Here is a 26,035-nt window from a genome sequence, read left to right on the forward strand (position 1 = left end):
AAACAATGTTAATACAGATCCGGACCTCAGGGAGAAGCATTTTGGTCCTAATCAATAAATTGATAAACAGAGAAAGCAATGACACGATAAGAGATTAAGAGATGTTTCTGCAATATGGAAGTTGTTTAAAAAATTTAGGCAAGTCAAATTCCTACAGATCCTTCACCGGGTTTGCTTAGCCGTGAGAAGGAAAATAGCTAACTGAAAGGAAAAATATCATAATTTTATGGAGTTCAATACAAAAATCAGATCAGCCTTGGGAGGGGAAACCAACTCTCACGATTAGAATTTGTTGTGCTAACTGCTCAACGCATAGTTATTTCCCATGTCAATTCACGAGTTTCTGATTTTTTCTCCAACTCAAAATTATCAAGAAGTTTTTGCTTTGGTTTTCAGCCTATACAGGCTTTATACCTCAATGATTGCCGATAAACCCTGAGTTTAGGAACTATCACTCTGTCAGTGCTTCCAAAGCAACTTGTTCAAAAGTGAGCTATAGGAATCGTCTTTAATTGCCCCATAAGCTCAAGAAATGCTGATAGACACCTAGATTCTTACTATCAATGCTTCAAAAACAAAATTTGTCCAAGTGAGAAGAAAGCAGTAGAGATCCTCTTAACTTGCATATTCTAGGCTAGACTCACTAGCTCAAAAAGCGTTGATAGACCCCTAGGTTTAGTAAAACTGTCTTCCATAAGCTCCCAGCCAGAAGAAAGCGTCTGCAATCCTCTTTACTTGCTTATGCTAGACACACAAGCTCAAAAATCCATTGATGTAAAAATGAACTTCAAGATTTTTTACACTTCAAGAGAGAGAGTGCTGAATTAATTCTCTAATGTATTTTACATCCAGATATTGGAGCTCAAGAGCCAAAATCATAAAAAGTCAGTGGTTGATGATTGAAATTTGAATGGATGACGTACCTCGGTAAAATGAAATTCCCATATATGATCACATAAATCATTCCGAGTTATTCTGGTCTGATCAACAACTTATTTTATTAGAAATGGATAAGTAGATAGAAATTCTTATAAAAGTGGCTTATCTCATTAAGTTAGTGTGTGTCTGACTCTTAGTGTGTGATACATGTGATTCCATGCATATATCTAGATTTTGGGGGAGAGAGGGCTACTCACGTGTTTACTGTCCATGAGAGAAAGTGAGTAAGCTGAAAACTTTGAAAGTCCTGGAGCTTTTAATATGTCAGGTATATGTGCTTTCCCCAGCCATAACTCATTACACTGATAAACAAAAACAAAAACAAAAAAAGGCAAAACGACCGTTCATCCAACTTGATAAATTAATCCAAAACAGTAAAAGCGGTCAATTTGATAGCAAGAACTCATTTTTTCAGTGGAAAATAATAGCTAATTCGATTTGAGCTGCTAAAGCGCACTTTAATCCCTAATGCTTAATGAATTTCCCGGTTAGATCCCTATTGTCTATGATATGCCAAAATAGCCCACATCATGTTTCAAATATTCACCCGGTTTTTTTACCAATGTTAGTCTTCCGTCAAAAAACAATGGAAAATAGCATATCCTCAAATGTGTCTCCCACAAACCTCCATCTTTCCAATCCTTCAACTTACTACTTGCATCTTTCCAATCCCCAAGTTTGCATCTCTTCTTAATGTTGCCTAAAAAAATTTCTTCCTCCCTCTATTCCATCACATATTCCCATATCGTCAAAGTTTACTCGTAGGGTTGCCTTTAGAGTTGTTAAATGGGCCGGCCATCAAGCAAAAACACGAAAGCAACGCCAATAGTTGAGATTTCAAATAAAATATTAGCACCGTTACACAATATCAAGTAATCATTGTCACAATCAAACAAATTATACGAGATTTCAATGTTACCAATTATATTTGAAGTAAAAAACCACATATCCAAGCAATATGAATAACATAGAGAAATTTAATTATAAATTATAAAAAAAGTAATGTTAAAAACACCTAAAAAAAACTAGCCCCAAGTTCACAAAATGCATACTCAAAAACTAAGTGTCTTGATGTAACATTTCACAAAAATTTAATGAAAAATTAGAATTTTTTTTAAACAAATGGCGGCTGGACCCACGACCCAAACAGGCTGTCTGGTTTTGACTCATCTTCAAACGAGTTACTAATATCGTAATCCAACCCACTTATTTTCTATGGTGAGGTAGGCCGACCCAACGGACTTAGCCAGTTTTGATAGCTCTAGTTGTGTCATCCCAACAAAATATTTCCATTCCCCCAACTTACGACTTGCATCTTTCCATTCCCCCATATTTGGACAAAAGTTTTGCTTGAGTTGGGTTTTCAGTGGGTATTTCCGAGGAAGGCGGCAGATATGATTGTCATGGAGCCGGGAGGAGTTCCAAGTAGAAAATTTATGACCTTCTGGAACGTTGTGATACATTGTACGCTTTAGTCTATATGGTTGGAGAGAAATAAAAGAATATTTCAAGAAGATTCGGAGACAGCAGAGGAAGTCTGGGAGAAGCTCAAGTTCAGGGTTGCGAGTTGGACAATAAATATTAAAGACTTTCAGGATTTGTCTATTTCTGATTTGATTAGGGATTGAAAATATGTATGGACATGAAGTCAATAGGATAGTACTTTCTAAGTTGTGATAGATCTCCTCGTGCGGATTACTCATCCGCTCGTATTGTAAAACTTTATCTATTAATAAAATCTAGTTTCTTATAATAAAAAATTTATTGTAAGCCATTATAAATCATTTTAACTTCTTTTTCTAACCAATGTGAGACAAAAAGTACTTCAATAATCCTTTTGTATAATTTCATATGCGATTCAAGATGGGATTTGTGACATTTAACTGGAGCAACTTCCAATCAACATTAGCTACAACATACAAGGAGGATCAAATGGAGTTTAGTTTCGTTGTAAAAGCTCCACCTATTGCGAACTCGCTATTACTATAAAGCTACGTAAACATGGAGCTAGAAATCCTCCAGTCTTTGAGCAATTGTATTAAACAAAACAACTCAAAAATATCAAGAGCAAGAATTCTATTCTCTGCTTCTATCTTACTACTAGTATTCCACCTGTGTGATGCACTGAGTGATTTTATGTAATTAATATTAAATTAGTAACAATTAGTGTATAATTATTTAAAATTATTGATATAATATAATGAATATATTTAATTTTAAATATAATTATAAAAATTATTATATTAAATTTTTTATATCATTTGAGATACTGCTAGAATGAGGATAATAAGCTTTTGTCGTTAGATTGACGTCTTTATTTTGATTGAGTGGAACTGCAAATAATAAAACAAATATGAAAATATATTTAAAAAATGATATATTATATTGTGAATCCAAATTTTATACAATAAATAAATATTTTTCAAAAAGTCCAAAAAATTTGTCATTTATTAGATGAATTTTGACTAAAATTTTAAGTTTGTATATTTAAAAAATATTTATGTTAAAGTTCTAATTAAAATGCACAATAATAATAACAATTTACGGACAATCACTATACCAAAAATTCAAGACACTTTTTTGAAAAGTTGGAAAATATTATATTATACAAAAAAATATTATGTTATCACGATAGAGAGTCATGAGAATTGAATATATAAAGTAACACAACTCAAAACTATAATCAAAATTAAATGAAATAATATAATCAATGCAGACAATTAAATGTAGTTTATATTTTCAAGGGAACGGGATAAGTGAATACATTAATATGGATAAATATTTCCATTTATAACATATTATTTTTTGCGGGAACTTTCCAAATATGACAAAAAATCTAATTTTATATAAATATAAGTATAGATATAGATATAGATGTTATTGACAGTTAACCAATGGGTCAAATGAAGAGCAAATCGCATGAGTTGTTCAATCTCTTTGTTTGAAGCTTTGGTAGAAAGCTTCTACTTCTCGAATATTTCGTTAATCTCTTTTTAACATTTATAAAGAAGTTTTTGTTATGGCCAGTAATAAAACTTTATTAATTGATTTCGAAAGCAGTTGCTAATGTATACATCTATACATGACAATTCTAAAATCGATGTTTTCTATTCCACCAAAAGGTAGATCTAGAATCAAGCCGCTCGAAAATTTTTTGGTTCCAGTCTAGAGATTAATTGGTGTGGTTTTGATGACAATTTGAACTGTTTTATTTGGAATTAATTTTTTATAAAAAAAATTAAATCTATATTTTTTAAATGGGTTTTTTTTACTAAATGAAAACAAATACAATAATATTTTGGAACATTAATAGAGAAATTATTTCACATGCAAGGTGATGCATTAAAAAATATAGGAGACAAATTAAATTGTTTGTGTTCATATATGCTTGGGATATATAATGTCCTTTGTTTCTTTCATCTTCTTTATATTCATTCATAAATTATTTTCTTTTTAACTTTATATCTTTATAAGAATGACGAATTTGACCAACAGAACGGACATTTAAAATATATAAATATATATAAGTTTCCTTTTGTAGATATTACTTTTGGCGGGAAGTTATTATTTTTGGTAAAAACTCATATTATATAAATATATATATATATATATATATATATATATATATATATATATATATACTGACACTAATTACTTATTGGTAAAACATTCATTTTTAATTAATAAATTTCAATGTATATCAAAGAAGTATTTATACAAAGTATACACAACTTATTCTAAAAAAATCAATTATAAAATCATACAGCTGTTAACATGATAATAATCAATATTTTCTGAAATTATTTATAACACAAAATATTATGCAAGTTCCCCATCAAGTTGATTCAAAGCTCACACATGTACGAAATAACCCATTACGAATAGCATGAGTCATCATATCAGCTAGTTAATCAGCCAGTAAAGAATCATGATAATACCAGAATCTTTTTTTTTTGATAAGAAACTTAACTTTTACATAATAATTAATTCTTGTTACAAAAGAAGCGGATGAGTAGTCCGCAAATTAGAATAAGCTAACACACTGTCGTCAAGACATTAAAAACTTCCAATCACTAACAACGTCTGATAATACCAGAATCTAAGTTTATCTTCACTGTAATTTCAACAAGCTCAAAATGCTTTCAATCGTGTTGCACTAAATCATCGCAATCTCATAACTAGGGAGTTATTACACAAGAGTTTCATATGTTTTTCTTAACAAAAAAAAAAGTACTTAGAACTTCTAACCAGGTAAAGCTTTATAGTGGCATGATAAAGATCACAATATTTTTTTTATCGAAAACTATGTTATTATTATAATAATAGAGAAGATTACAAGATAGTGGATGAGCGATCCACGAGACACCACACAATTCAGGAAACTACAATAACATTAGTAACAAATAAATTTCCAATCCCTAGCTAGGTCCGATATTAGCAGGTTATTATATCTTTTGGTCAATATGGATGGAGCGCAATAGTAGAATTTTCAGGGATAAAGAGGATATGTGAGAAGAAGTATGGGAGCTGATCAAATACAGAGTGGCGACTTGGACGATCAACATACCGCAGTTTAAGCATATCAGTGTATCGGACCTAGTTAGGGATTGGAATTTTATTTCCTGCTAGTGATTTTTTGATTAACAGAGAGCTGTTATTTATTGTGGATCGCTCATCCACTAACTTTGTGATCTTCACTATCTTTATATAATATTCTAGTTTCCGATCAAAAAAAAGATATTAGCAGGTTCCTGAGACTTGATCGCCCAAGTCGCAAATCTGAATTTAATATTCTCCCATACTTCATCCAACGACTCCAATATATCAGTGAATATTCTAGTGTTACGCTCTAACCAAATCGACCAAAAGCTACAACGAACTACGAAGCACCAAAAGTTCCTAAGGGCTTTCCCGGTAAGAAATCTCGGATCCATGAGAAACATGTCTTGTGATCTGCTCGGAAAAGTCCATTCAAAACCCAACTCTTGCATAACTTTAATCCAAATACGAGTCGTGAAAGAACAATGCAATAATAAATGGTCTTGATTATCCTCATGTTCCTTGCATAAGCTACACCATTGTGGGCATAAAACAAAGCCGGGCCAGCGTTTTTGCAAAGCATCACAAGTCTGCAATTTCCCCAAAGCCACGGTCCACAAGAAAACTTGAACCTTACGTGGGATTGGTACTTCCCAATGTATTCCGTTGAGTTGTGGTGTCTTTCGTGGTGTTGTTTGATGTCTGGTTCCGTTCTTTTTGCATATTTCATCAAAGGTTCCAATGTATTCTCCTCCATTATCCGTTCAAATAAAATTGAGTTTAATGCATGTTTGCCGTTCAACCAAGTTCAGAAAATTGTTGAATGTTTCCGCAACTTGGTCCTTGGTTTTGAGTGTCCACACCCAAATTTTTTTCGAGAATGATCATCGATAAAAGTTACCCAGTACCTCGCTCCTCCGAGCGACAATGGCATTGGACCACATAGATCTGAGTGCACCAGATCTAGTATTTTATCGGCTCTGCTAGGAGGTGAACTTTTGAATGATATCCTGTTTTGTTTTCCTGCTAAGCAGTTTGTGCATTGTTTCATATGAACCTGCTTTATACGGGGCAAAACTTTCTTGCTCACAAGACGTGTAAGATTCTTTTCACTTATGTGACCAAGATGTCGGTGCCACAACTTTGTTGAGTTTTCTTCCTCTGCGTAGTTCACACCTCCAGAATGATTTTCCTGAACTACATGCAGCTTTGACATCTTTAATCCTTTTGCCACCACAAGTGATCCTTTTGAAATTTTACATATCCCATTTCCGAAGATTGTGCAGAAACCTTCTTCATCGAGTCTTTCGACCGATATCAGACTCAGGCGCATATCTGGTACATGCCTGACGTCTTTCAGGATCAGTGTAGAGCCATCCACGATAGTCAAGCTCACATCTCCATTTCCCACAATTCTGGATAAGTCATTATTCCACATCCTTGCAACACCAGAGTCCCCTTGTGTGTAGGATGTAAAGCATTCTCTTCGAGATGTGACGTGGACTGTTGCTCCACTATCGATCACCTAACTAGTTACTTGAGTTGCCAAATTTACGGACTCCTGTTATAACTCGTGAACAACATTGAATTCATCAATGGCGTTTGTTTGCTCATTGTCGGTTTCATGTTTTTTTTTCGGTTGCCGACAATATTTTTTTAATATGTCTGTTTTCTCCACAGCGATAACACTTTATGTTGGCATATCTCCCTGAGGACTTGCTTCTTCTTGGCTTCTGATCTGTGTTTTTCTTGATCTTGCTTCTCCTCTTGACTCAGCAGCCAAAACATCTGAATGTGAGGTAGAGGATCCTTGAGATCTCCGCCTCATCTCTTCATTCAAGATGCCACTCTTGATGAAGTCCATACTCACGACTCCTCCTGGTGCTGTGTTCGTGAGTGATATTTTCAGAGTCTCCCAAGACTCTGGCTATGAAGCTAGCACAATCAGAGCTATCACCTCGTCATCAAGTTTTATGCTCATACTTGATAACTGCTCCACGAATCCTTGAATCTCGTTCAGATGATCTGCAACCAAAGTTCCTTCTTTGTATCGAAACTGGACAAGCTTACTCAAATAGAACAATTTGTTGTTGCTACTTTTGGAGGCATATAGTGTCTCCATCTTCGTTCAAAGTGTACGAGCATGTGTCTCGTTACAAATATAATTTTCGGATGTACCCACAGACTTGCTCGTGCTCTAAGTTTCATTCGGCATCTGATTTATCATCTGGTTTAGACTCGCTGAACACCGGTAGATGCATCTTGGTGACGAATAAAAGATCTTTCATCTTACTTTTCCAAAGTTGATAATTAGAGCCATTAAGGCTAATCATCTTGCTTGTGCGTACCTCCATCTTTTGTGACTGCTACCAACAAATTAATCGTCAAAGCCTGAACACAAAAGAGCCAATTCCCTAATACTGTCTAGAAAGCCTTTTCTGATGTGCACGTTCAGACTAAGCTGCAACCACAGAGCATACGAGGACTGCCTATAGTATTTGAGAATCTAGCTCTGATTCAGTTGTTGAGAGATCAGGGAAATTAACGAGGTACCATCGCAGCGGAACATCATAAGTGATATCAACAATGAATAAGATGAACACCAATATTTATAGTGGTTCACCCCAAGATTGGGCTACGTCCACTTAAATCCTCTCAGGAGATCACTTCTTTATTAATAACAAAGAAGACAAGAGAATTGAGAATACAAAGTATTTCACTCAGAATACTCTGATTTTAATACTCATTTTCTCTCTACTAATCATATTTCTTCCAAAGATAAACACTACTTGAGAATTCTCACACTAAATCATTTCTACACTTATGATTGTAGATGAGAGGATTTTATTTTGGTGTAATTTTGAAATGAAGAATGGACGGATATTTATAGATGAAATTTAGGGGAAAAAACAAAAATTAAAACATCATTGTTTATATAATCAAACCAATCATTTTTGACTAATTTAAACCATATGTTAATTGTGTTGTTGAATTCCAAAATGGTGTTCTTTGAATCCAAATTTAGGTGGTTTTGAATTCAAATTTAGATGGCTTGATTACTTAGCACTTCCCGCCTAACAGATATTAGTTAACGTCTAAATCACAGAAGAGGAGAGGAGGAAACGAAACAGCTAAGTTAATTAAAACTGAACAAATCAATTGCCAAATAATCAACGAGAATCAATAAGAAGGAAACGAACATATTAAAGTGATAGAAAGGAACCTTAGGATCCCAAATTATGTCACTAGAAGCAACTTTCAGCCATTCCCGAGAAACCAACCGAGATCGTGCCACGCTGCGTGCGTCAAGTTTGTTCAGTATCATCATCATGATTCCCGAACCAAAAATCATCAAAGGGTCCAACTCTGCCTCCGCCTCATCTCCGCCATCTCCTGAAGCCTTCTCTCCCCATACATTTTCAGCAAAATTCTCAAATCCTACACCAGGGACGTGCCCAAATACATTCAATAAATACCAGGGAGAACGCAAACTAGACGGCCCATCTCCTAATTCCCCAGTCTTGGGCTTCTTCCTTCCATATTTCTCCCGTTCACGAATTGGATCGGACATCGAACTAGAGGAAGAAACAAAAGCAAGAGAAGAAAATGAACGACTGTTGACCCCACCACCTCCCCCACGAAACAGCAGAAAACCAGAAAGACGCTGTCTTTCAGGTTCCGTGCGCTTCCCCTTCAAACGGGGAAAAATTCATAGGGAGTACCAATAAGCAGAAGACCCAAAAAATAACAAGTACAGCACGTCAAGCTCATCTCGAGTAGCTCGAAAGATATGGTCGTTGAGACTGCGGATTGATCAGGAGCTAGTGTGGTGGAAGAAATGGCACCGAGCTTCCGGAACTGACGTATATGCTACGAAATCGCTTTTGCTGCGGCTGATAATTTTAGTACAAATCCGATAATGACATAATCAGGAAGATTTAGATATAATCATCTTCTCTTAAATACCATATTTGCCCTTTTATAAATTATTATTTAAAATAATAATTTAACTAATATACAATTAAACGGTTTTTTATGGCGCCTTTTCTACTAAAAAATATCAAAAGTTTTATCTGCTTCTTTCTTCTCTTTCTCGGTGTCCCAAGAATCACAGCGAGCTTCTCTTTATTTCTCGTTCTCTCTTTCTGTTCTCAAGAATTACAGCCCGTAGAGAAAGTTTGCGTGCAAGATTGACTGCTGCAGCAGTAGTGGAGAATACCAGAGCAGTCCTCCAGTTGCCGATGAGCACCCATTAGGTGTTTTTGGTATATGATACTTCATTGTCTATTTTGGTTAGTTTGATTAGAACGAAACAAAAAAAATTTCTCCGAAATAGTAGAGGCTAGAGATGGGTTTTGGGAGAAAATCAAATTCGGAGTCTATGGTTGGAGACAAAGTTGGCGGAGTGTAACTGTCTCTTTATCTCGGACAGGTACCGAGGGATTAAAAATTTCTATGGACGAAAGTGCGGTAGTTTTCGTTCTTTGTGCTTTGTTTGCGGATTTCTCAAGGCTTACTTGTATTTTGTTTTCATATTTGAAAAAAAATTCGTTTATAATAAAAATAAAAGATATATATTCTGTGCTAATTTTATTTAGGGGTAAATGCTCGTCGGAATGTTGGCTTGTTGAACCAGGACATTTTGAGATAGGTTTCTTGGCAAAGTCGCAATTATTCAGTAGGCCTTTTCTATGTTTTGGGGCATTTAGAATCAGAAATTTTGTTTATATTAAAGGGAGATTTTGTAGCATTTGCGAGACTTATGCGGGGGTATTAATTGTACAAGTAAGTGGGGCGTTACGTATTCTAAGAAATTCTTGTGACAACAGTAATCTTGTTACGTTATAGAACAGCCATAGTTACATAAGAGTTGTAAAGATGCCTTAGACTTTTGGTATGAAATGTCATGGAATGAATTTAGCTGATTCGTCCGTTTATTTCATATTAATTTTCTTCAATTTATTTCGTAAAAAATCATTCGCTATTATGAACTGATATCTGCCTCGTGATCGGGTATTTTGCTTGCTAGGTAGTTTTCTTTACAAAAATTATTTCAAGAGAAAACTTTACTCTTTGATTATTTCAGACGCAAGAATAAAAAGCTCACCTCTTGATGTGAACGACCTTGACTCACACACTACTGAATGATAATTAAATTAAATTGAGTTACTCGCTATCTGGTGAAACACGGGTAATTAGTCCAAGCAAACATCATGTTGATTCTGAATTTGCTTGTTATGCTCGTGAGTTTGTGTACCAATCTGGTGATAGCAGCTCCAGATTCCCCCTTTCCATGGAGTCCGGGTAAATAATTGAAACTCAAATATTTACAACTAAATGTCCACTTAATGTTAGTCTCCCCCTCCTTTTCTTGAAATCTGCTATTTGTCAGCCAAAAAAGCAAAAATAAAAATAAAAACTTGCGAAACTAAGCTATCTTCCATAACCTCGAGTAAAAAATTTAGAAGACAAATCTAACCTTTTAGTCGGAGGCATATGCTGAATGCAGAAAAAAAACTTGTATTTTACAAAGGGTACATAGCCATCAATAGTAGCATCATGGAACCACAATGGTAGTTCTTTTTTCACTGGGACATAAAAAATGATCAAGCAGTACACGCTTCCTTCATGACAGCAACAGGGCAGTGACAGCTTTCCTAAAGGATATCTCATCAAGTAGTTGCTAAAAGTAATTATATATAACTTGATCTAAAGTAGGGAAATAGACTGCTCCAGCTATTATAGATCAAACGTATGGATTTTTACTGATCTACCTACGTAATTATACATTCAGGGCGATGATGAGATAGAACAAGAAAAGTAATCTGAAAAGAAAATCGAGGAGGTGAATATACATTGTGGTGTTAAATGGATAAGAAACACGAAGCTAAATCTAAGCCAAGTCCCTGTTATTGCAAAAATTCAAAAGCTGGATTTTCAAGAAGCTCTGCTGCAGGTTTTACACCTCTGAAGTCTGATTGTTGGAGAGAATTACAGATATCATCTATGGAGAAGGGGATGCTGCACAATTAGAGAAGGTTAATCGATCATGAGCTTTTATTGTTTTTATGTTTTGGGCTAAATATCTGTCTTGTCATGGTACCTCGAATTTTCATCCAACAAAATGGAGTCACTATTGGCTTCACTAAAATCCTTTGTCATTTGTATCTTTATACCAGATACTACCTAATAAGATAAATATAAAGTTGAGAGAGTGTCAGTATACTGTAAAATAGTTAATATTTTCGAAATCATGGTCCACCATTATTATATAACTGAAATGAAATTGAAAGTATATTGAGGAAGAAAAATGAAAAAAGAAACTAACTTCTGGAGACACATTACACGTGTCATAATCGTCATCCCAGTAGAGTGTACAAATTCTATGAAGTTGTTGAATGCTCAATATCTGCAAACAAATCATAAATAGTGGTCATAATGTTACTTTTGCTATGGATCAGAATACAAATCACATGCTCAAATATATTAAGATATCTTGGATTAAAAATCTTCTTGTAATTTCGTTCTCTTCTCTCTCTAATAGCTTTTTCAGTACTAGTAAAAAGACAAACACATCAGGGCCGTCTTACAGGGCACAAGTCAGTTGTAAGATCTTCATATGTTATTCGAGACTTCTGGTGTATTACCTGCATCAAAAGATGCTTAATTACTCTTAGAAATACATCAGTCAGGGGATATTATAACAATGTCATTCTATATAAATATAAGGTTAAATGGTTGTAGAGATTTTAGATAAGTACGATGCCATAATTAATTCGACCACAAATATCCCAAAAACTGGATTTATTATAGAATTGTTTTACAAACAGGTTTGACAGGCAAAGGACAAGAGAAACATACCAAGAATCCTACAGCCTGACGTACATGTTTTAATTCATCCCATGATGAGCCTGCATACTGTAAAATGACACTAATTATACAACCTCCATATGATGGCAATAACTGTTCAAAGTATGTTCTGGAAGCATGCTGGTAAAGTAACACTCAGTTTTCCTGCTATATTCAATGGCAAACGCCAGGCTCACTAAGTATTCTTGGATCATATATATTACATTTAGACCTCATACGATCCAACATTACTAATGCTCCCTACTATATATTACCAAATGTGGCATTGGATCCTTCTTATCCTGTACAACTTGCATTATAATAATGAAAAATGCATAAATTAATTCGCAACAACCATAGCTACCTCTTCTTGTGCATGTCGACACCAAAGTTCTAATTCATCTAATCCTGATTTTATGTGCTCCCCATTGCTAAATGTGCAATACTCTTTGCGAAGGAGAAGGCTGCAGAAAAATGAAACATTTCAAATGAAGAGTAAATTTCTGTGGTATTAGCAACAGAAACACCACCGAAAATGTTTTAAGCACTACCTATTAAAAAGCTGTACGTTTATATAAGAGAAAATTTGGGTGAAGATTTTCTGAACCAGGACTGGAGGAACCTGAAACAACAATTTCATTAAGTTATGTTGCAGAATCATATAACAAGTTTATGGTAGGTTTACATACAAAGTTATCTTTCATAGTGGTTAGAATCCCATTTAGGCTCTCAGTGATCCTTTTCCAATGATTTCTTGGAGAACTACAGCTGAATGATCCGCCAGAAGATTGAGGTGCCTGAAGTACTCGTCAAAATTGAAATTCCAATCAGCTGAAATCATTAGCAAAGCAAATTCAACAAGAACAACACCACGCAATCCTTTATCCCACTAAGTCTAGTCGGCTATATGGATCCTCTTACATCATTGTACTCTATCTCCTATTACATTTTCATCTATATTATACATACCATGCTTATTCATGATATTCCAAGTCTTTTTTGGTCGCCTTATTCGACTGTCTATTAATAAGGATACTTTTTTTTTTTTGATAAGAAACAAATTTTATTAATTTAGAGATTAGTTACATCATATGTGCGGATGAGTAATCCGCAACATTCCTACATTACAACATAGTTTTGAACCTTTGTAATCGATTAATAAGGATACTAGTCATGGTCTCGCATCTCCTAATAGGAGCTTCTATTGGTTAGCAAGAAACTGTGGCAAATAAATAATTCTTTGGATAGATGCATGGACAGAGGTCTTTGTAACGTCATGTTAACTTTCTTATTCAACCAGCTTTTCTAAATGGGGTTTGTGTTCTCTTAAAACCTCAAAGAAATAAATGTAGAGTCATAGCTATGGACATGTTTTCATTCTCTTGCAAGTGCAATCTCATGAACTAAATTGATTATATAATCCTCATTAAAAAGAGAAGCAAATTAGTAAAAGAGTCATTGCACAAGCATTCTAGGACTGATTCATACCATGACTCTTACTGTCTTATTGAACTGGTTTTTTCAAATAGGATTTTATTTTCTGTGATCTCATGAACATATTGATTGTGTAATCCTAATTAGGTAAATTGAGACTCATGAAAAATAAGAGGTAACTTTAAAAAAAAAAACTAAAATATCCGTAGATGGTTATCCCGAACAAAACCAAATAAAATAGGAAAACTAAATTTCCCAAATGGGAAAATCCGACCTCGATACACAAAGAAACGAGTGACGACAATTCTTTTTTTGAGTTTTCCCGAATGATTCCGTAGATCTTTTCAACATAAGCAGTCAATTGCTCCTTGAAAAGCAAAGCCGGATACTTGGCCTCAACTTGGCAAATCCCGTCAAGTCCACCTATTGAAAGGTGAGCAGAAGAAGGCGAGGAGCGAAAGCCCTGAAAAATTGCTAAAAATCATATTGCTTACTGCCTCTTTTGGTGTGCTCAACGAATTGCTATTAAGAACGTCCAAATCTAGTCACCTTGCAGTGAAATATTTCTGGATGGGTTTAATGGAGCCAGAAATATGTTCAGCTCGGTCTAAAATTTTAAACTATATAATTTTTTAATATATTAAATTGATCTTATTCGGACTAATATTATATTATTTTAAAATTATATAAAATTTACATATAATTTAAAAAAAACTACCCGGGCATACAGGAGCCTTTGGCTCCGCCCCTGGGTTTAATTATATGTATGTTGAAACATGGTCTCCGTACCTGGGAAATCCTTCCAAAAAATGAAGTAGGTTGGGGAGGTTTTTTTGGAGTTGAACTTGTAGCTTTTAGAGTTTGCTGAAGTAAAAACAGTAGTGTGGATGTGTTTGAAAGCCAATAAGCTATATTATTGGTGTTTGCTTCTTCCTGCAACAAGATACAAAGAAACGGTATTAATTAGGCCAGCTGTGAAATACAAGATGTTGAACTACTTCAACCCAGAATGAAAAGGTTAATGACTCAATTGGCCACAACCGACACTCAAACCTTTAGTCAAGACAAAATTCACTTGGTCATTTTGGTTCTTTGGTTCCTTAACTAGACATAGATATGTGTTAAAACCAGCAGTGCCAGCTCCTATGTTTTTTCAAGATTTCATATTTTCCATCAATTGAAAGTAAACATGAGCTTAAATAAGTGTACTGGACATCTCCGAGCTTAATAAAATTTATCGAGTAGTCCATAAAAAAAGTAAAGAGATTATCAGTTTATTTAGATTCCTCAACAAATACTTTTAATCTATCTCCAAATCAGTAGAGGTAAAAAACTCGGAGAAAAGTTAAAATTTCACTAACAAATTAGCGGTGTGTGGTGGTGATTTCCGTAAGCATAGGAATACATAATGACTAATTTATCCAGATCACGTACCTCTATTGTAGAACCTACGCTCTGAATAATACGATCAAATATGCTAGTTCTATCAGCTTCAAAGGATTTCCATTGAATAAGGCATTTGTAAATGGTAAATGCACAAACTGGTTTTCCTTCACTGAACCCAAGGTTTTCCGTAATGCACCTGATTAGAGCATCTATATTCTCCTGTGGAAAAAAAACATGACTAATTAAATTTTATTTCATTCAAAAAGTTCATATGTTGAACAGAAATTCAGTTTCTCGACAAGGAAAGACAGAAAGATGTGACTAAGAAGTATTGAACCGATACTAGCAGCAAAACATGACAACATTACTCAGTTTTAGTTCTTTTTCTTTCTCCTAAATTACTTCCTTTTTCATAGCAGGCACATCAAACAGGTTTCAACCACTGGGAACACAAAGGCCAGCTGTAACCTTCTTTTTGAAGCACAGTATGATTCATACGTTTTGCCTGGAAATTCATCAATAACCCAAAAATGGTCCAAAGACTCAAAACAGAAAGTTATGCTTTGTGGAAGCCCTTTATTTATAGAATTGATAATATACCAGTATTTGCTCATTAGCCTAAGAAGGCCAAAAATAGCATTAAAAACAAAGTTTAAATAGCTCAAAGGAGCATACTCTTTGTCTTTCGATGTTAGATCTTCGCATCTTGTTATCAAATTCAGTGCCAAATTTTTTGGAAGGTGCTGCATGTAGGGATTCCTGAATCAATAACTTTTAGAAATCACCAGCGAGCACCAATGTGGCTTTCATATGTTTCAACAGGACATGCAAATCTCTTAAAACTATTGTCTGTATAATCCACTTACAAAATTGCCATTCTCCAAGGGCTGCAAAAGGAAAACAGAGGGCCTAAGAACCACCAGAGTAAATTCAAAAGTACAACTGAGATTTTTGATGGAATCCTAACCATTGGTTTTTGAACTAAATGTCCAGAAATTTTCCCAGCGGGAGAATTTAACGAAGCTTGCTGACGGAGAATATGGTCCTCTGATTCCATATCTGAAAGTTTCTCTTCAAGCCTATGATATAAACAATGGAACAATATCACAAGCCCCAGTAAATAGTATATTTTAGCTTTCTTAATTTCACGTGAGAGTAAAAATGAAACAGATTCAAGAAACATGATTAATTAATTCCATGATATGAGTTCACAGTTTTCTGATGAATGGTTCATGAGATAAGGTTATATTAAAGTAACAACCTTTGCATTGTAGTCTTCAACTGAATTATCATTGACTCTGCCTCCAAAGTTTGCTTTAATCGGTATTCGCTGACCTTACTTGTTTCGTCAAGCTTTTTCTCCATTTCAGCTATCTTATTTTCCAGTGACCTAACTAAAGTCTAAATGAACAATCAAGAGTATCCAATCATCATTAGAAGCCTCAAATATGATCTCGCGAAGGAAGAAATGAAAATGATATTTTAAACTCACACCTTCAGCTTCTCATTTTCAGCTGTTAGGTTTTTGACCAGTTCATAATCAAAAGCAGGGACCTCTTCTAGAATAGGGACTTTCTCGGAAACCATATTTGACGGTTCACTTTCGTTTATCAATATTTCTTTACTATTTTGAAACTGCAGCTGCATTTCCTCCAGAGCAGATTGCAGTTCTGCAATTTCCTGATTTTTAGCTCCCTCGATATCAGCCTAAGAAGAATAAATCCAGCAATTAGGGGAATGCCATGAAAGATTCCTGTTTTGCTCTTTCGTACAAAGTAAAAGAAATGATATTACACTAGATAAAACAAACTTCCTCATAAATTATAAGGTTTATGGAAAATGCAAATGTAAATTTAACCAACAAATCACCCTCATGCGTTTCTCCAACTGCAGTTGCCAAGTTAATTCTTCAACATACTTTTCCAACTTGTTTTTGGCTTCTTGGAGTGCACCAGTTTCCTTTGCTGCCTGATTGAAATCCAAGAAAAAGTTACTGGATAAAGTCACCTTTTCAAAACTAATTTGCGGGCTTTAAACATAACTTGAACAATTGAGAAATCATGAAGCACCCAGATTTCACAATCAACATCCTATTTACATGTTGGCCTAGTCTGAGAGCGAAAAAAAACTCGGATTAACAGAAGAAACAAAAAAGAAGCTGGAAAACTTATTTCTACAGAAAGAAACCAAACATAAACATAACTTAATGCAAATGTCGTCTAAAAGCTAAATCTGAGACTTGTTTGCTTCAGTTTTCGAAGTGCTCCATCATTTGCAAGATAGATTGTTTCCCATGGTGAATCACATATAATCGTAAGAGTTGAAACAAAAACATTACTTATGTTTCAATCTTCTCTTTGAATTAACAATCTGACACAAAGGCTAACATAAGTTCTCTCACCGTTTTAAGTTTTTGCAGTTCCCTTCTGGCCATTCTTGATCTCCAGGCACATTGAGTGGCAATTGCAGCTACCTTCAACCATAAATACTGATTGACGGCATAGAATCCTCGCCAATGACTCTAAATAGCATGAGAGAGGAACCATCAAATATAAAATATTCACTGTCATATATCTAAATTAATAAACTAACTTTCTGACCTGCAGAAGTCTATGGTACGTAATAAATAAATGGATAAGAAATTATACTTGTGTTACGAGGAACTTAGATGATAATTACTCAATTTACAAGAACTTATTAGACAAGCACCATATGTTAGAAAATCCCAGATAGTTTGCAAGACTCGAGCTGATTTCAGCATGAAAGAAAACAATGAACAGAAAATGTACATAACCAAATACTGCCTTCAAATATTATGACTGAAAATAAATAATGGAATATGTCCCTGATAATTAATCGAAATGCAGAAGAATTCATTTTTCTTCAAAAATGACTGTTAGTTACAACATTAAATAACTATCAATTCATTTCATTAACGCACTACCTGGTTTTTTCCTGGAACGGTTCCATATGGTTAAGTTTAGTGGGTTATTTAGTTGAACACAGCATTACATCAAACACAATTAAAAATTGTCTCACATCGAAGATGTGCAGGCACAATTATGAATAATACAATAACAAGTTGATATGACATTATTTATAAAATTTCAGACATCTAGTGGTTTAAATTTATTTTCCTTTTCAAATAAAAAACTTTTTTGTTCGTGGCATGATAATTTCATAACAGCAGTATTGAAACCATAAATCCTCGATAGGAAAAGCTGGGTTAGCCTCAGTAAGACAATAAGTATATTTTAATTAATTCTGCATTTTTTTGTAAGTGAACATTACCTGAATGATGATAGCTGCTCTATTCTGCTTTCTTAACCGAAGCTCATCACGTGCAATTGTCCCCCGGATCACGGCTTGAACGAGAACAGCAGAAGAGCACAACAATGCATAAGACTTTCTAGCCTTACACATTCGTGCACCTTTCTGGATCTTCAAAGCAGCAGTCTCTCTCTTCCTGTGCTCATAATGTTGGCGTGCTATTTGTCCTGGCATCACATGTAAAATAAATGTACATGCTAAAGAAACGTGTATGATAACATTGGTTAATAGAGCAGGGAGAAAGGGTAGTCACCCCCTGGATTGAAAAAAATTTAAATTTTCTTATGTAATTTGTCCTAAAATCTGGGCTTCAGCCCCCCGATGTATTGATCTGCTCCCCACCCTCCCTTGCCCCAAAGTGTAGGTCTACCACTACAGTAGAAGAAATAGATGTTGATAATTAACTAAGAATGAAACACAAAAGGCATCAAATACCAGTCATTACCTCTGCAAAGAGCTTGGATTTGAACAGCAGCTTTACATAATGAGATAAAGCTCTTACGTGCCAAATATGAACGGTATTTCCTCTGAATAATACTTGCAGATCTTCCAAGGACCTGACTCCGGAGATAATCAATTTCAGCCATCTGACCAGCTCTGAGAAAAACTTTTGTTTTACCAATCTGTAAAACCAGATGAGATTCAACACATAATTCAGATTATAGTTATATGACACAAAGAAATGATGATTTCAACCTCCTATGAAGGCAGGAAAAAAGGTCAGGAATTTAATTTGATATTCTGCAGAGTCCAAATTATTCAAACAAGCAGTCTTCATGCAATATCACAATGAACAAATATCTTCTAAAGCCCATTAACATGCAATTGGATGATTTCACAATACACAACCAAAAACCACAAAATTCATGTACAAGCTCCAAGACGTAAGGTAACAGCCTAATGTATAAGAGAAGTTAGGCAGAATATATATTACCAAAAGTACCTGATAACCTTTAATCCCAGTCTTCTTCAGAAGTCTTTGACACGCTGTGAACTCATTACAACTATCACAGAGCAAGGAATTAGAAAAATAAGTCTGGATACAGTCCTGAGAAATTTAGTAGAAGCATTATTGAAGGAATCTAAGAAAGTTGAGAAATCTAGAGCATATGATGGAAAGTAGCATTAAATTGACTCTTAACTGAATGAAAGTAGAGGAGCACTCGAGGATTTGAGCCAAAGCAGATTTAAGCGAAAAAAGTGCGAGGCAAATAGCTGATTCCTTACAACATGTTGTTTTTCGATTACCAAAAAAATAAGGCATGAACAACATAACATCTTCAATGCAAATTCATCTATAAACATTCAAAGAAGACAACTTTCAGAAAAGCTCTTTCAAATTATGGTTATCCTGAATAAACCTCTCATAAGACAATCTAACAAGACAATAAATAAATTTAGATCAAAGAAGAGATAAAATGAATGTGTGATAATGGCAATGGTACAGAAACGTAGTTGTGTTGAAGGATCATCAATAAGTTGAAATGCATTTTTTTTATAAAAATTTGCAGCCTAAGTTACCATGCAAATTGTAACTGTAATGGTAAAACGTCAAGAATGAAGTTCTATAGTTGATCTCGATTTTTATCTAGATCCACATCAACTAAACAATAAAAAATGCTGTGTGTTTGAAAATTGACATTTTTTAGTACTTTAAAAGAAAACCTTTTATTCAGCCCTGCATTTGTGTAAAAGCTATTTTCCATGATATGAACCGGACGCTCATTAATGTCAATGTCAACAATGGCTGCTGAAAGTACCTTCCATCTAAAACACATGGCTCGAGGATTTTGAATCTATTCAGGAATTCATCAAAAGGTTTTCGACTAGGATATCCAGCACAGCTAATTCTGATTGCCTCCATTACACCCTGGAGACAAATTTCTCTTAATTTCAGAATGCTCACAAAAGCAAGAACTCCAGTAGAGATACAAATGAAAAGAAATACAGAATCTCACCCCACAACGAAGTTGCTGAAGTACATTAGGATTCTCAAAGATAGAAGGCTTCAGAAGATTATTAGGCTTCACACAACGAACATAGTGTGGCTCTGTAGCACTGAGTGTCTCGAGCAAAGCTTGAAGTTGTTGCTGTAAATTATGCGACAATGATGAACTGGAAGAGTAAAATCAAGATAGTATCTAATGTTCAAAATATATGGTAAAACATGAACCTTAAATCGAGAACCGATAGAAGAGAATTTTGATGATTTTGATGATTCCTCGGGTAAAGGTGGGAAGAGATTAGACACAAAGGAGCAGCTTGAAGCACGAAGGAGAGCCTGATGCTCAGGAACTACATAGTCTTTGTTCTTATCCAAAAACAGTTCTGTCTGATAAGTGACCTGAAATGGTGCACAAAATATGAAAATAAAACCTCAGAAGCATCTTTTTTTAGCGAAGTACTCCAATGTTTCTTCTGTTGCTAATGCATATAAAATGTGCATACATCACCGGCATAATGGCAAATGGTGAAGTCAGTCCGTGAGAACTTAGGCTTGCTAAAGCGCTTATGATCCTTAAATGTCTGGTATAGCTTTTCCACAAAAGTCTCATGTGTAGATTTTGGAAACATGCTGCATGAAATACACAATTTAAAAGGTGTATGCACGGTAATGCAGATTATGATATCAGTTAAGATATGTAAATAAAAGTGCATACATACCAAGCCTCATCAAGAAGAGCAATAATGCCTCCAGGTTTCTAAGAAAATAGATGAGATCGGAAATTAATTCATGACGTAAAAAAGAGTGATACAACATAAGACTAAAATGACCTAATCAAAAAAATATGCCAACCACCAATGCCTTTACTTTACTTCTTCATTGTTAGATGCTTCCTGGAAAAGTTTACTTATTATAGACAGGCATCACTTTGTGTAACTTCAATACTATGAAGATACCACAGATAGTTAAGGTCATAGAACATGCAAATAACTTCAATACTAATAAAAATACCACATAAAGTTAAGATCATATAACATGCAAAAGAACGCCTATTACTTTTGGAGACAAGGCTAACAGTAATAGTTAGGCAATAGTTCCGTCAATAAATGAGTCAGTGAAACACAAGTTTGCTCAGCAAGGTAGGGAGGAACATTATAAAGCATAATGTATCGCCAGGTAAACTCCCATCATAAATGTCATGTATAGCCACATCGTAAATCTGTGGATAATTTTCTTTGAAGTGTCATACACTCTAAAATATATCCTATATATAATGAATGATAATGGATCTAACATCAGAAAAATAATGAACAAGTAAGCATACTATTTAGTTACAGAGCACATAGTATTTGATGTTCGCACCTTTTCAATAAGATCAAGAATATCTTGATTATCAATGAACTCTATGTAACTCCAATCAATTTCTTCTTTTGTATACTCTTCTTGCTCCATTTTGAAAACATGCTGCCAAAAAATGAGTGTGATCTTGGACTCAACTTTTGCTTTATTTGAACTTATTTACTAGTAGAATTTATATTATTGTCAACCTCTGACAAATGATAAGAGAATAGTATGTCTAACATATGTGCACCTGATTGAAATGTTGCTGCAGTTTTTCATTGGTCAAATTGATACAAAATTGCTCAAAGCTGCAGCAACATGTTAACGATAAAAAATTAGCAATCTAAAGAATTTGATATCAGAGTCGAGAATGAAAATTATTGCATAACATTCGTGCAGATGTCACGTAGATTTACTTTCAAAAGTGAGTTATTACAAACAACGGCAATCACCATACACAGGATGGCACAAGTAAAACGCTCCTGTATCCTTCTCTTTTGTCATGTTCAATATTGCATAACAAATCAAGAAAAAAATATAGGACTGCATTCACCGAGACAGGAGAACAATAGCAAATTGCTGGGGAAAAGGCAAAAAAAAAGGCTGGAAACCAAACATTCAAGTCCATAGGCACCATCACAATTAACAGGGCTCTTATGCAGTATTTTGCAGTATATTAACCATCATAAATGACGAATATTAAGCATACCAGTTAAGCACCTGTTTGTCTTGAAACTCTCAAATCCATAAATATCCAGCACCCCAATTAAGGATTTTGAATCAGGATCTTGGCCTATGGAACTGTTGATCTTGTCAACAAGCCTGACAGAGAAAGCAAACATGGCTGAGTAAAGCATGCACTATAATGAAGATTCTAACAAGTGGTATACATTTTTTGACCAACCAGTCAAATAATCTTGAGTAGAGAATTTTAGCAAAAGCATCTCTACTGACAGCTGCAGCATCTGGATCAAGGTTTTTTGTTATGGCCTCACCACGAGTAACAATGACCCGTTTGCACAAGGAATCTTCAAGGGACTTTTCATCACACCTATACAAAGACTTTAGATGAAGTGTTTTTTGCCCCACAGAAAAATTCCATAGCATCAACCAGAGTGAATCAAGAATTATTCTCAGAGAACAAAATTTATTACATTAAAAGCTTAGCTGTTGTTTTCAGATGAAACAGAGACTGATCGTCCTTTGGCTGTGAAGCATCACTTTCACTAGCCTTCGCAAACTCAATATTACCCAAATGAAGAATTGCCGCAATAGCCCGGAAAATTGCATCCTGTAAATTAAAATCTTAGTAAAGAATTTGAAGCAGCCGATATAAACACGATGTTCAAATTCTTGTACCTGTTCATCGGAGCTGATCCCAACAACATCCATAGCCCTCCTTGTACAAAGGTACTCTTTAGAATCATCAACTCCATCCAATTCGTAGCAATTTGACTGGTTCAAATAATGAAACATCTTGGGATTTCCCACTTTAAATTTTTCAATATCCTATTATCAAGTATGAGAAAGAATGAGAAAATTGGCTTTAAAGAACGGAACTCAAAAGGCTAAAATCATAATAAAATGATAAAGATTAAGGCAAATATAGTTAATTATTTTGTAAAATCTTGACAGGAACATAGAAGAAATCGACTTGAATAGCATAACATTATTTCCATCCACCCCAAAGGTCATGCATGTTGATTTTTCAGCAAAAGTAGATTGAAAAGTTTCATTATATCTATAGATTTGCATATGATCTTTCCAATAGAAGGTGGTGTATCTTAAAATCAGGGTCTATATAAAAGGAAACTAAAATAATGACATCACATGCTACTCTAAATTTAAGATAATATATTAAAGCCAATATTAAAGAAAGGCGTATTAGGACCTCCACAGATCATGTGCAAATAAGCTTCGGCTGAGCTAGTAGACGATATGAATAAAAAATAATTTAACCCACATCAACTACATTTTACCTCAGCTGGTGCAGCACAAAGCATATAAAAACAATGATAGTTTCTTTCGGGATCAGATACTTGGCAAACCCGTGATCTTTCCAGTAAATAAGTTCTTATTGCAGCACCAGATATCCTACCACTATTGTTAAACTGAATCTCCACAAATTTTCCAAATCGACTGCAATGAGGATTTCGTAAGCAAAAATGGAGTTAATATCAACCATAACGAGGATGCAGGAGGTATTCTGAGTCAGAATTGACTGACCTTGAATTATTGTTTCTCAGAGTCTTTGCATTACCAAATGCTTCCAGAACAGGATTTGACTGTGAACAAAATGAAATGTCAGAAATAGTTTAATGGAATCCACTTCTGGATGGAGGCAATGAGGAATGTGGTCAAGACAGCAATAGAAAAGCTAGTGTAAATTCTATAGGCAATAAAAAAGATAATATTTGTCAAGATGCAGACCTCAAGAACTTGCTGCTCCACAGTCCGCCCCTCAGCTCGAGCTCTTCCTCCCATATGTGCAAGATATCTCATTAGCATCTTTGTGCTTTCTGTTTTACCAGCTCCACTTTCTCCACTAACCAAAATTGACTGGCTTATACCCTCCTTAATCATTTGTCTGCATCCAAAAGGGACATTTTTTTGAAAAGAACATCAATTACACTGATCAATACTAAGCATTTTGAATAATCCAAAATGTTGCCTGTAAGCTGCGTCTGCAATAGCAAAAGGGTGTGGACTCAGCTCTCCAAGAGCAATTCCTTTGTACCGTTCCATCGTCTCAGTACTGTATAAGTGAGGTAACCGTTGAAAGGGATTCACAGCTATCAATATGTTACCTGTAAAGGTCTGCAAAAAACCATGTTATTTAGGCTTACATAAAACAGTACCAAACAAAAGTTAGAAAGATTCAGTAGTGAAGAACAAAATTACAGTTACATCACTCGTATTAAAAAAAAAACCTTGTGTAAATTAATGTTGCTATGCTGCAAAATGTATTGTTCTAAGGAGAAAAATTAATGAGAAAAAAATTCAAGGAAAATACATGCAGCAGTCCTTCAGTCTTGAAGAAGTAGTAAATTGTATTACGCTGAACATACTCACATATATTTCATCCATATCATATCGACTTCTCAAATTCTGTAGAACACCTGGTTCATGCAGATAAGTAAGCTTTGTCATATCATCCACACCACATGAAGGAGCCTCAGGATCTTTTGGATATACATTGGCGACATTGGCTACAACCTACAAATAAAGATGAAAAAAATATATTTACCTTGAAAAGATTTTAAATGGTAATAAGGAACAAAAACTAAAAATTTATTCTGAAGGTATTAACAAGGAAGTTCCCAAAGGAAATACTAACCGTCTGTCCTGATGAACAAATCACTTTAATCTCTTCACCTTCAACTTCCATAACTTCCCCATCTATCCAAGCTAACTCAGGATCCTCCACCCATACATGAGATCCAGCAGCCATACTGGCTAAAGCAGCCTGTAAGACAAGTGGAACTCATTTTTTAAATACTTACTAAACCAATTTAAACAGCGATGCAATATGCACATATTTACAAATTGTTTTCTAACTGGAATTTGATTATGCAGTCTGTGGCGGCCAGCTTTAATTTGAATACTTGTTCAAACAGTTCACAGCTCATAGTATAGATATGGAAGTCGCAAAAAAGGCTTTTAATTTGGTAATACAGAAGTCGATGACAAGACCAATGATTTTTAACTTCTTCAACTCAAAATTCCAGTAACCTCTTGAATGTAGGTAACTAAATATAGACTATATTGCTTCAAGCTAAAAATTATGGATAAAAATCTCATGCAATACGCGATCCGGTCATCTATAAATCATTGAAGTAAGCTCCAAAATTACAAATAATTCAGAGACAATAAATGCAAAAACCAAAGTGCGTACCATTTCTGAGATCGGAAGCAGTCAAACTCCGATATTTTTCTTTCAAATGATCAATTGCAAAAAACCACCCATCTAACACTTGACCACGAAACGTGACGTACATACGAACCAAGGTACATGTACCTTAAAAACTAAGCATGCACACAAATCCTACCCTCAAAAAAAAATATTTCCTCTCACTCTCTGAGATGCATGAAGAAACGATTGTAGGAATCGATAATGAGGGTTTATAATCCCCTTAATCGTCACAAAAAATATCGATTCTCGACCTTATCAATGAAAATCTTTCCTTGTATATATATATGAATGTAGATCAAACGCAGGCTATAAGATCAAAGAAGGGATAGTAAAAGCACAAAATTAAAAAAATTCCCCCT

At 34.7% G+C, this 26,035-nt stretch overlaps 1 protein-coding gene across 1 annotated transcript in view; it reads right to left on the bottom strand.

Annotated features, from left to right (window-relative positions):
• Positions 1 to 26,035, bottom strand: part of LOC140835171 (myosin-6-like) — a 29,160-nt gene extending 3,125 nt beyond the window's left edge. The window contains exons 1-42 of the mRNA XM_073200602.1: positions 25,659 to 26,035; positions 25,101 to 25,229; positions 24,836 to 24,979; positions 24,435 to 24,580; positions 24,194 to 24,350; positions 23,990 to 24,048; positions 23,743 to 23,902; positions 23,123 to 23,272; positions 22,918 to 23,054; positions 22,668 to 22,814; positions 22,484 to 22,585; positions 22,014 to 22,071; positions 21,785 to 21,886; positions 21,142 to 21,179; positions 20,926 to 21,052; positions 20,651 to 20,821; positions 20,436 to 20,567; positions 20,238 to 20,347; positions 19,421 to 19,481; positions 18,923 to 19,100; positions 18,439 to 18,644; positions 17,549 to 17,668; positions 17,017 to 17,115; positions 16,642 to 16,854; positions 16,409 to 16,548; positions 16,115 to 16,226; positions 16,014 to 16,034; positions 15,823 to 15,906; positions 15,196 to 15,366; positions 14,551 to 14,694; positions 14,036 to 14,224; positions 13,017 to 13,124; positions 12,879 to 12,949; positions 12,692 to 12,791; positions 12,340 to 12,396; positions 12,069 to 12,125; positions 11,807 to 11,887; positions 11,582 to 11,664; positions 10,958 to 11,499; positions 8,702 to 10,856; positions 1,137 to 1,241; positions 924 to 980 (exon numbers count right to left, since the gene is read on the bottom strand). Coding sequence (XP_073056703.1) covers positions 11,388 to 11,499; positions 11,582 to 11,664; positions 11,807 to 11,887; positions 12,069 to 12,125; positions 12,340 to 12,396; positions 12,692 to 12,791; positions 12,879 to 12,949; positions 13,017 to 13,124; positions 14,036 to 14,224; positions 14,551 to 14,694; positions 15,196 to 15,366; positions 15,823 to 15,906; positions 16,014 to 16,034; positions 16,115 to 16,226; positions 16,409 to 16,548; positions 16,642 to 16,854; positions 17,017 to 17,115; positions 17,549 to 17,668; positions 18,439 to 18,644; positions 18,923 to 19,100; positions 19,421 to 19,481; positions 20,238 to 20,347; positions 20,436 to 20,567; positions 20,651 to 20,821; positions 20,926 to 21,052; positions 21,142 to 21,179; positions 21,785 to 21,886; positions 22,014 to 22,071; positions 22,484 to 22,585; positions 22,668 to 22,814; positions 22,918 to 23,054; positions 23,123 to 23,272; positions 23,743 to 23,902; positions 23,990 to 24,048; positions 24,194 to 24,350; positions 24,435 to 24,580; positions 24,836 to 24,979; positions 25,101 to 25,229; positions 25,659 to 25,661 — 4,479 coding nt within the window. The 5' untranslated portion in view covers positions 25,662 to 26,035 and the 3' untranslated portion in view covers positions 924 to 980; positions 1,137 to 1,241; positions 8,702 to 10,856; positions 10,958 to 11,387. The remainder of the gene's footprint in view (positions 1 to 923; positions 981 to 1,136; positions 1,242 to 8,701; positions 10,857 to 10,957; positions 11,500 to 11,581; positions 11,665 to 11,806; positions 11,888 to 12,068; positions 12,126 to 12,339; positions 12,397 to 12,691; positions 12,792 to 12,878; positions 12,950 to 13,016; positions 13,125 to 14,035; positions 14,225 to 14,550; positions 14,695 to 15,195; positions 15,367 to 15,822; positions 15,907 to 16,013; positions 16,035 to 16,114; positions 16,227 to 16,408; positions 16,549 to 16,641; positions 16,855 to 17,016; positions 17,116 to 17,548; positions 17,669 to 18,438; positions 18,645 to 18,922; positions 19,101 to 19,420; positions 19,482 to 20,237; positions 20,348 to 20,435; positions 20,568 to 20,650; positions 20,822 to 20,925; positions 21,053 to 21,141; positions 21,180 to 21,784; positions 21,887 to 22,013; positions 22,072 to 22,483; positions 22,586 to 22,667; positions 22,815 to 22,917; positions 23,055 to 23,122; positions 23,273 to 23,742; positions 23,903 to 23,989; positions 24,049 to 24,193; positions 24,351 to 24,434; positions 24,581 to 24,835; positions 24,980 to 25,100; positions 25,230 to 25,658) is intronic.

Source organism: Primulina eburnea, chromosome 6 (genome assembly GCF_022965805.1).
Source record: "Primulina eburnea isolate SZY01 chromosome 6, ASM2296580v1, whole genome shotgun sequence".
Lineage (NCBI taxonomy): Eukaryota > Viridiplantae > Streptophyta > Magnoliopsida > Lamiales > Gesneriaceae > Primulina > Primulina eburnea.